Source organism: Ictalurus furcatus, chromosome 9, assembly GCF_023375685.1.
Source record: "Ictalurus furcatus strain D&B chromosome 9, Billie_1.0, whole genome shotgun sequence".
NCBI classification, from domain to species: Eukaryota; Metazoa; Chordata; class Actinopteri; order Siluriformes; family Ictaluridae; genus Ictalurus; species Ictalurus furcatus.
Window position 1 is genome coordinate 18,698,931 of NC_071263.1, and position 11,514 is coordinate 18,710,444.

The 11,514-nt window shown below is 38.8% G+C and overlaps 1 protein-coding gene across 3 annotated transcripts; it reads right to left on the reverse strand.

Moving 5' to 3' along the window:
- Positions 1–19: 19 nt before the first annotated feature.
- On the reverse strand, positions 20–6,503 carry chrna2a (cholinergic receptor, nicotinic, alpha 2a (neuronal)). Of its 3 annotated transcripts, XM_053632154.1 has the most exons (6): positions 5,072–6,503; positions 4,556–4,698; positions 4,334–4,378; positions 4,002–4,111; positions 2,000–3,074; positions 20–1,138 (listed from the first exon to the last, which is right to left on the reverse strand). In XM_053632154.1, exons 1-6 carry the CDS (start codon positions 5,151–5,153, stop codon positions 1,013–1,015), a joined length of 1,581 nt encoding a protein of 526 aa, XP_053488129.1. In that variant the 5' UTR covers positions 5,154–6,503; the 3' UTR covers positions 20–1,012. The 3 variants fall into 3 exon arrangements, with proteins under 3 accessions (XP_053488129.1, XP_053488130.1, XP_053488131.1); XM_053632155.1 differs by lacking the exon at positions 5,072–6,503 and having other exon boundaries at positions 4,251–4,378; positions 4,556–4,609; XM_053632156.1 differs by lacking the exons at positions 4,556–4,698; positions 5,072–6,503 and having other exon boundaries at positions 4,251–4,500.
- Positions 6,504–11,514: the final 5,011 nt, after the last annotated feature.

The window sequence follows — 11,514 nt, forward strand, 5'->3', positions numbered from 1 at the left end:
CAAAGAGTCACTAACACACACCAGCAGAGGGAGCATTAGTCAATGAAACAGTACCAGCTCAAATAAATCTGTCAATTTAGGCTTTATAAATAAAAGGACAATAAAAGGACGTTATAATGTTTATTGTTGTTGACAATATATTTATACACAGAATGTTTAAATGCCATTACAGTCTGATTGAGTAGGGGAGGAAAGACAGGTGCAAATTCAGAATAATGAGTTATGTAAAGTAAAACACACAGGAAGCATGTTCTTAATTAAATTACAGTGGCAGCCCTAACATGATTTATCCTCAAGGATAGAATAGTTCCATTACTAAAAACACTTTTTCCACATGGTCCATGACTGCAATTTAATTACACAACTCAGAAATATCAAACACGACACAGATTTTTCAATGGCTCTTTAAAGATCTGTGTCCATGAATGAAAAATGCCTTTTGATCTGTCAGGTGATTGCTGTTGATGGTAAAGAGACACTACAGACATTCAGTGTAAACTGAACTGCATTACTCCTAAGCAGGTCACATATCCCTCGCCTCTTTCATAAAGGTTTATTTTGCATATTACGTTGAAGGTTGTTCTTTGTATCCGTGTGGAAGTGACAGGGCTTGGAAACAGTATTATATTAGGAAATGTCAGCTCATTCAATGAGAGGTGAGGAGTGCTGCTCGCACAGGAGCGATGGGTGAAGTCACGGCTGAGAGGATCTGAACTATTACAACAATTGAATGTGACCTCAGGTAATACCTGAATGAACTGATATGCTCTGACCCACACTCATTACATCACTGACATCGCACCCAAATATCCTCAATCCTGAAAAGGTCTGCAAAGTCAAGGTTATTAAAATTCTTTTTAACACATTGAAGGTAACAACCAAATCCAAAGCATGAAAAATTACTGTTCAATCCTTTTAAAAATGCAGTTGTCTCTAGGGCAGGTCTTGGCCTGGTTGTACAGGTTGAACACTGCTCAGAGACCTGATGTCATTATCAGCCCATGGCAAGCAGCTAGATCATCCCCGAGAGCCAGGGAGGCAAGAAGAGGCCAACTGTCCCCAGCAGGCATACAATGACGAACATCCAGAGGAAGATGCGGTCAATCACCATTGCTACATATTTCCAGTCCTCCTTGACCTATGACAGGACATAAACCACAAAGCTGATTCCCACTTGATAAGATGTGAAAGGCCATGATAAGAAGAGTGGAATGATAAGAAGAGGAGTTCAGAGAGGTATTGAGTGTGGAAGGGGATGTAAATTCTTATGAAGGCTGTCATTACTCAAGATACAGATAGATTAAATCCCTTATTTATCAAAAAAAAAGTGATTTTTATGAAATATCAGTTAAATCTGGTGGACTGAATACAATGACGAAAAAAGCATAGCCTGAACAGACTGAAAAAGTTCTGTATATAGACATGCACATTTTTAGTTTACATTTAATTTATTTTTTTCATTTTGGTGTAAAACAGAAAGAGAACATCTGTTAAATGTTCTCATGTTTTCCTGCTCTAACACAGCTAACATTCATTCGTTGATCTTTACTAATTGCTTCATCCTAGTCACAATCATGGTGGATCCAAAGCCTCTTCCAGGCATAAGGTAGGGACATGCGCTGAATGGGATGTCAGGGCACCATGCACACACATATTCACACACAAAGGCAAATTAGAGTCACCAATCACCTACCAGCATGTTATTTTAAGCAGGAGGAAACAGGAGAACTTAGAGGAACCCTATATGGACACATGAAGAACATGCAATACTCTACATAGACAGTAACCAGAGCTCAGGATCGAACCTTGGATCCTGGAGCTGTGAGGTGACAACACTACCTGCTGGAACAATGTGCTACCCCATATCTAACATCAGTAGAAATGTATCTGGGTTGAGCAGGGAAACCAACATTTTGCATTTTAGTGAGAAGTTTCACTGCAACCCACAGAAACAGCTCATTCGAAAACATGAGGGGTTGAACATTCAAGATTTACTCACAGAGAAGTCTGTGTCTTCGGCATGCAAGTAATCAGCAATGTATTGCACTCCCTCCAAGGCCTGTAGTAGACCTGGGGAGCATGGCAGTCTTGGCTCAGACTCCAGATGGCTCGGGTTGACAGATCGTTGAATGAGGGTTATCCTTTGTCCTTGCTGTTGCATGTTACACTTTTTCAGTGAGGCTTCAGAGTCAGACAAGTTTAAAGATGTAGCAGGAGAGAAGGAACAGGTGGCCGCATTGCCCTCCTTATTCCAGTGAACACCTACATCCACATCTGTCTCCTGCTGCAGCCAGGTTTTAGAGGTGCTGAGATTGGAGCACTGACTCAGAACCTGTCTCTTCTCTTGTTGCTGGTGCCGTGTCTGCCCAGGCTCTGGACGCTTCATAAAGAGAAAACGTGGAATGAAGCCCAAGAATACAGTCTGAACCCAGCATGGCATCTTGTGAGTACTAGGAGAGCGGTGGTGCACATTCAGTACAAATACAGTGATGACGATGGAGAGAGTTACGAAAATCATGGTGAAGAGCAGATACTCTCCAATGAGTGGGATGACCAGAGAGGTGGACGGAATGATCTCAGTGATGAGCAGGAGGAAGACAGTCAGGGAAAGGAGGACAGATATACATAGTGTGATCTTCTCCCCACAGTCTGAGGGCAGGTAGAAGACCAGCACAGTCAGGCAGGAGATGAGTAGGCAGGGGATGATGAGGTTGATGGTATAGAAAAGGGGAAGGCGACGGATGATGAAGAAATAGGTGATATCTGGGTAGATTTCATGACAGCAGTCATATTTTTTGGTGTTGTATGTACCCATAGCATTCACAATGGCCCACTCTCCACTCTCCCAGTAATCCTTCAGGTCCACAGTTTTCTCGATGCACTCCAGGTCAATTTTGGCTTTGTCATATGTCCAAGAGCCAAACTTCATTTTGCAGTTTTGCTGATCAAAGGGGAAGAACGTGACATCGATGCTGCATGAGCTCTTGTAAATGGCTGGAGGCACCCAACGCACCTCCCCAGTGTAGAACAGGTGGGCTTTGGTCATGTGAGTCACAGCAAACTCACCATCTGCACTATGAGAGAAAAATCATCAATAGCAATTAGGCAGTTACTAGGGTTGTAAATTTTTGCATTTAGAAAATTATAAACAAGAAGGATAAATATGCAAAAATAGACTTGAATTCACATTTCACAATTAACATTAAATGTTCTTTAACATCAAATGAATTGAATATTTCATGTCTCTTTCACTTATTTGTGCCTCTTTCCTCTATGTGGTTCTAATTAGACAGTACTCTAAGCAATATGATCTGTGGTTGCAGCATAAGTTGCAGCTGGTATCTGATGTAACGGGACATTAATTCTTCTATTTTTAATAAGAGCGCAGATCTGCTTCACAGATAAAGCCTGTGGTTCTGCAAATAGGCATATCATTTAATGTTTCATTAGTTGCTTTAATGACTACAAAAGTGTTATTGCACGGCTTGTCTGTTTAATTTCACACACTAATGTTCCAGAGGAGAAAAGACATATGAGTGCTGATATAAAGCTATATATTTCAAGACCCATGCTAACTAGAACTATGACAGGACTCATTTTATCATCATCACTCATCATTTTAACTACGTTAGATGTGTGGAACATCCATCCATTATCTGTACACTTATCCTACACAGGGGAGCCCGGAGCCTATGCCAGAGAACTCAAGGTACGGGGCAGGGACACTCTGGACAGGGGGCCAGCCCATCGCAGGGCACACTCGCACATACCTCCACATACTACAGACAATTTGGAAATGCCAATCAGCCTAAAACGCATATCTTTGGACTGCAAGAGGAAACCGGTGTCCCCGGAGGTAACCTCCAAAGCACAGGGTGAACATGCAAACATGTAAAATATTTACATAATTTTAGTTTTGGCAAAATAATTTTACTGTGACATGCTTCCTACACTGTATGTTTCATATTTTGCAGCACATTTGGAGAGCAAATAAGACTCACTTATTATACAGGACAATGTCTGGTACCCAAATCAGCTCTGATGGCACCCTGATGGATGTTACATTGTCATAATCTGAAGGCTTCCAACGCAGTTTATAATCATTCCATTCCTGCAGTTAAAGAGACAGATACATTTCTAATTAAATGTAAGCCATATATATATAAAATTTGTGATATTGATGTATGTAAAACATCTCATTAATTAGCTCTCATGAAGGACTTTGGTTTCATTATAAGGATTCATGTCACCTCAGTTTCTATATATTTCATTTGTAGATTGTCCAGAAAAAAAAACACTTTTATATTGCACAGTCAAATATGAGGTGCTCCACCTGCTTCAGCCATACATTAGTCGTCATCATCTGATTTTTCTCATCCTGCCAGGAAACAACAGAATCTGAGTAATTACATTTGTACAAAGGCAAAGAAAGAGACTTACTAATCTGTATTAAACTCTTTAAATAAACACTAATCTTTTTCAGACCAGCAATCTGTTGAATGTGAGCAACATGCCCTTAAAGTGTAAACACAGCTTGAATTGAATTTATTCATACCACATCAATCAGCTGAGCAATTGAGAGGCCAAACTTGACAATTACTACATCAGTAATATTCTGCACAGGTCTGGACCACTTATTGTAGGTACTGAAGAGTTTTTTAAAGAGCTTGTCCTCAGCATGAGCATGGGTCCAGTCATCTGCAAATGATAGATCGGTGATTTTTAAAACTCGAATCTAAACAATTGTGCAGGTAAATAAGCATATAGCAGGATATATGGAATTAATCTGACAATGTATGGTTACATTTTTGCATGTAGAATGTAGGCAAAAAAATATATATGCGATTATGGGAAACATCAGACAAGGAAATAGATCTGAAGATGTCAAAACACTCAAACGTTAAACAAACGTCGGGAAACTTTTTCACTCAGGTTAAAAACTCAAATTCAAGTGCAGTCATTCTAAAATCCATACAATAGCCTATCAGAAATTTGTCAAGTATATTTTTACACACACACACACACACACACACGCACGCACGCACTATAATAAATATCTAACTCGCATTACCAGCCTCACAGACACAGCAGAGCAACGGCGCCAAGAATAGTAAAAGATCTCGTCCCATGTCCTTAACTCCGACAAAGGGCATTGTTTGATGGAAAGGTTTAAATGATGTCCAGATGTCATTTACATGATGTTCTTAGTTGCGCTCTTCAGTTTAAGCGTAAGTGCCTCTAGGGTTGCCAGATATTCACGACAAAAGAAGCGCACTTGACATGCAGCATTAAAACACATATCTAATTGCCATAAACTTTACAGGGGTCCTAAAATGAAGTTGTATCGTTCTGCGTTTTATATAAAACAAACATAAATATAATAGCATATATCGGAATGAATCAAAAACCATTCGTTTCGGCAGTTCAAATTTCTCACAATTACATGACAGGCATACACCTGGCAACACTACTCCCCGCTTTGGCTCTCAGCGCTCCCTGAGAGGAAAAATTTAGCCAATAGGCTACGAATGCGTTTCCATATTCTAATTAAGGGGAGGAGTTATGCTTTCTATGGAATTCCCTGTTCGGTATAAACAGGGAACTGATGACTGCACTACCAGTGAGTCGGGTTTAAATTTTAAATATGGAGCAGAGCACAGTTTTATTTGCTAAGTGAGATATTTGTGGACTAGGCTTTGTGATTCGTTGTTATAATTATGACAACAACAACAATAATAAACAGATCAACACTGAGAATAAAATGTTGGACCAAGGTATTAATAGCAGGACGCAAGTGAGCCTTAAATCCCCCACCCTAAAATCAGCCAGTTTTTCCTGTTTTCACAGTTTCTATTTTCGTGGTCATGAACGTGTCTGTACTGCACAGAGCAACCGGTGACATTAGAAATCTGCTGTCGCAATTATATTTTCCTATTTTAGACAAAACATTCTGTTTCTGCAGTGACACTGGCCGAAAAACAAGACAGAAATACACGTGGATATTTCCAGGGAAATGATGTTTCCAGGGAAAAGATGTTCAGAACATCTTTTCCTTCAAAAAAAAAAAAACCTTTTAAAACCCCTAGTTCGAAACTGTCTAAACTGTCTGTTGGACTACCAGACCGATCAAATATAAAACTTTTCTAACACAAGACTATCAGTTTGGTGTCGCTAGCCCAGGGGAGGCACAACTAAGCTATCACTGTATGTGTTTAGCTTTCCTCATGCATTGCTCATATCATGTTCACGTAACTTGGAACTCATATAGACATTTACACACCTTTCCTGCTCATGAGGGGATGTTAGTGTTTCAGTTTCAACCTCTTTACTGGTTAAAAAAAAATAAATACTCAGTTTACTGGATCAGTGCAATGTATCGGTTACCCGATTGGTTTGAGTAGACTAACGGCGGAGTCTAAGTGTTTGTGGATTTGTGTGCACTCTTGATGCTAGAAATGTTTCAAAATCCACAAATGCACAGGATCCGATCCTCAAATGAATACAGGTCAGAGCTGTGTTTGGGACATAAAAATATATTTGTGTAAAAAAAAAAAAAAATCTCAAATCTCATTTTATTAATTTGTCAATTTAATTTATTTATAGAAACTACTAACATATATTTGTGGATCTCATTCAATACATTTGTGAATTTGTTTAATTTTTGTAAATCTCAGTACATTTTTTTGTCGATCGTAATCTATTTATTTGGAATTACGAAACAATTCTAACCCCCATATGAATGCATTTCCCCATACACTAACTGATTGTGTGAGCTAGGGTGTGGCAGACTTGAGAGCTGTCAGCCAAAAAGACACGTATATCCAACCGCGTGTAACTGAAGTTACAACACAACACTCCTTTCAATGAAGAATAAAAATTACAACACTACCGTCTTCTTTTAATGACGTTCACTTACGTAGTGACAAACCGCTCCAAGTGGAGAATTATTCGGGGCTAAAGAAAAAAATCATTGCTTGTTGCACTGTATCCTTTCAGTGTTCATACAAAAGAAAAATAGAAATAATTTTGTAGACGCATCTTTAAAAAGAGAGCCCAGAAACTGTTCCCTCTGTAATCCCCCCAAGGCCCTGCTCATTCAGCTGCCTGCTGGGCTTAAATTTGGCATCACAGTATCGTCAGCCAGATAATATATTAATGCCTGCTATGCCCAAGTTACTGAATGTGCAAGTTCCACACTCCTATTTTCATTTGAACATTTGAACACTATCTGTATTTTAAAACTATCAGATAATCTTTCTCTCAAATGTCTCCACTCTACAGCTGTAATACAGGCTTTTTTTATTTAGTCAAATATACTGCAAGTGTTCAATAGTCCTATTTAGAACCTTGCCTGATAGGTGTACCCATTTCATAAGACAAAGTATTATTTGACTGTTTTGCATAAAAATCTACCTAAATACATCAGATATGTGTCTGTCTCTAACCTCTTGCATTAGAAATGTTTAGATGTTTTCATTCTGTAGATACAGACATGTAAAAGCACTTTACTGTTTGGGCTGATGAGGTTAGTGTACTGTCATAGATTTTTCAGATGTATAAAGTAAGGGTTGCACTATGACATAAATTAAAAGCCACTGATAAAATCAGCCTTTGAACAAGTGAGGGAAGTTGACCCTGTGCTAGGTGTGGGTCTAGGAGGTGAAATTAGTTGGGCAGGAGAACAGAGTTTATCCTGGGTACAGGCATTGTGCATAATGGACATGGGTTAGTTTCTGTGATGCTAAAACTACAAAAGACAAATTGCATTATCATCAACTAATGACAAACAATAATATTTGATATACTTTCTTGTACATCTGAGGTTGTAAAGATTTGTAGTCTACACAACTGACCACCAAAACCCCTGCATCAAGTCAGAAGCTTAATTTTTTTTTTTTTGGTGTTTGTACTTTTAATTTTGTTTTCCTTTGTTAGTACAAAAAGAAAAAAAAAACTGTGAATGATTTCTGCTGTGTGTTGCTCGGTTTGTTTTTTCTTCTCAATGAAATATTTGGGAAAAGGAAGGGAGGAAGAAAGTAATGTTCAGCAGAAATGTTCAGCAGACATGTTCAGTAGAAATGTTCAGCAGACATGTTCAGCAGAACTGTTCAGCAGAAATGTTCAGCAGACATGTTCAGTAGAAATGTTCAGCAGAAATGTTCAGCAGAAATGTTCACTAGAAATGTTCAGCAGAAATGTTCACTAGAAATGTTCTGCAGAAATGTTCAGTAGAAATGTTCAGCAGAAATGTCCAGCAGAAATGTTCAATAGAAATGTTCAGCAGAAATGTTCAGCAGAAATGTTCAGTAGAAATGTTCAGCAGAAATGTTCAGCAGGAATGTTCAGTAGAAATGTTCAGTAGAAATGTTCAACAGAAATGAAACTGGAAATTGTTTGTTTGAGCTGAAATAAAAAAAAGGAATTTTTTTTAATTAAACTTGTAACATAATTATAGTTATTTGTTATAACAGAAAACATTTGTTTAAACATTTTTTTAAATGGTTCAAAATTTCTCCACTGCTTTCTGCAGTCGATTTCTGATGAAGGCTCCATAATGCACATGTACATCAAGTCCTCAAGACTCTATTGGATTTGTGATGCAATGTGTGATCCCATTACTACCTCTCCTGAAAATGTACTGTCTTGTTACTTGACTTTTGCAAATGTATCACTTTAGCTGTTTTAGGTTTAACATATTCAAATATTAATTTCTCTTCTCAGACTTCTACTACTGATTTAGAATCGTCTCTTTCCTATATCACATTACATAATGAAAAAAAGTAACCACAGTGTATTCAGTACAGTAATACATCCAAGAAAAATACAAACATCTTAAGAAAAAATAATAATGGCACAAAAACCTTACAGTAATTTCCTCTCTTACATACAAAGAGTGCAATAAAAAATCAGAAACTTATGTATGTAATTGTGTTTCTATGACAAAGCAGAGGATCGCTAGGATGCTTTTCTTCAGAACTAGTGGAGTATTGCCATGTGTTTGTTTCCTTGCCTTTCCTAGCAAAGTTGTTGCCTCGCAACCATGACTGTGATACCACATGAGAAGCCTGAAAAGGGTCTCTGCTATGGTTATCTGGATATTCTCATCAACCTAAGTGACTCAGATTGCCTGGCATCCCTCCACTCAGTCATAGAACCATGCTTACGTACGCAACCTTCTGTTCTACTTCCTTATATTCCAGACCAATAAGTTGGTTTACTTCTGAACTAGTGGATACTGTATATCAACGTCATTAGGGTTCATAACATGTCCTGATAGTGCACTCCTCAGACTAACAGACAGGACTCATAAATAGTGCTGATGTTGTACTTTATTGAGGATGAGTTGACACTGTTTCTATTTTGAATAAAAAGCATACACAATTCTGTTATTCTCCATCGTGTACAAAAAACCATCCATCCATTTTCTGTACTGATTATCCTACACAGGGTCATGGGGAGCCTGGAGCCTATCCCAGGGGACACCCTGGATAAGGTGCCAACCCATTGCAGGGGACAATCACACACACATTCACACACTGGACAATTTGGAAATTTTTCCAATCAGCCTATAACACATGTTTTGGACTTGGGGAGGAAACCAGAGTACCCAGAGGAAAACCCAAAGCATGGTGAGAACATATGAACTCTGCACACACAGGGCAGAGGCAGGAATCAAACCTCCAACCCCAGAGGTGCAAGGCAAACATGCTAACCCCTAAGCCACCATGCCTCCCTGTATAAAATTCATTCAGCTGTTAACCAGAACCCTGTGCACAGTCAATGCTCTCACAAACATCATTGGGTACAGCCAGAAAGAGATGCTACTAGCTGACTGCAAAAAACATGGTGCAAGATTGGAGCTTCATATCCAGTGTTTCACACCATAGTGAGAAACTACTACATCAGCTGAGTACCTCGTTAATTTGCTAAAATGCGAACACTGCAACTTCAAGAGAGAATGTCCACTATCTGATTGTATCAGCCCAAGATAAGCATCTCTTAATACAGATAATGTGTATATGCCCTCTTCCAGGGTTTGTTTGCTTGCTGTGCTTGTGCTCTCCTAGTAGTTAATGTAAAACTGCAATCTGTGACTGTTCCTGAAAATGTTGTAGCACTAAACACACAACTGTCATTTTGAGGATGTTGCTTTACTGATGTTAATTCTCATTTTTTGAAACCTTCTTTTCCCTTATTTTAATGGTTGAGGAAATACGCCTAGTGTGAATGTGCTGCACAAGTACTCAGAAGTTGTCACATTGCCTTTGTACGGTAACTGTCAAGGGTTTTATCTTTTCCAATGAGGAAAGATGGTGTTTGGCTTGCGGGGACGTGTTGTAACTCCTCACCCACTCCAGCCTTTTTTCATATTCAAAACATGCTCAAACTTTCTGGGGTAGTTGTGTTTTGCAGAAACACTGGATTCAACCACAGTGTGACATTTGACGTTTCACACCATAGTGAGAAATTTCTACATACTCATTAATCTCCTTTTCACTAACGGTTGAGGAAAGGTGTGAATGTGCTATGCAGTCAATTTATTCTTCTGTAGTAGCTGCCAAGCATAGATCCCATACTACTGAATATACAGAGTTTATGGTTGGAGGCAAAATGTCCGACTGTGCAAAGCATAAGCCCAAAAAGTGTTAATATAAAATGTATCAAGTTTAAATTTTTGTTCCAGACAATATTTTACATAACATCATGCCAGAACTGTGGGAAGGTGTGAAACGTCCTATCAGCTCAGAGTGTTTACACATTGTTACTTCTTCTTAACACAACGGGTTAGGGGTTTTCAGGGTTCCCAAAAATGTGACTTTAGTGTGAAATTTATTTAGTGTCTGTACAACCGTTTATTCACAATGTGACCGTGGGCCCTGAGCTCAGAATGAACTCAGGATGAACAAACAAAAACTCACACACAACACACGCACACACACACACACACACACACACACACACACACACACACACATACATTGTGACTGAAATTAACAGCAGTAAAAGGTTTAAGATAAATGTTTAAGATAAATGATAAATGTCTCCCTTGTGAGACATAAGGCCACAGACACTGCATGACCTATGTTCTATTTGTGAATATGAGTTTCTGTTTCAAACCATGACTTCATCTGGATGTTTTCTGTTGGCTTTAGCAGTGGACCAAGGAATATTTTCCATTCAAAAACAAGCCAGTTTTTTTGGTGCATCCTGTTGCCATTATCATTTATTTATACTGAAATGGCACACATGAATGATTAATTAATTAGGCTATATATAGCTAACCAATTAACAAAGGTAGGCTTCAGTTTATTCAGGCTAGGGTATTAACATTACGATCGGTCACTATCAGATGTGGCTCAAGTGCTTAAGGCTTTAAGGACTGCTAATTGGAAGGTCATGAGTTCAACCCCCAGCACCACCATGCTGCCACTCCTGTGCCCTTGAGCAAGGCCCTTGACCCTCAGCTGTTCTGTTATGAAAATGTACAATGAGATGTTCTGTACTCTGGATAAG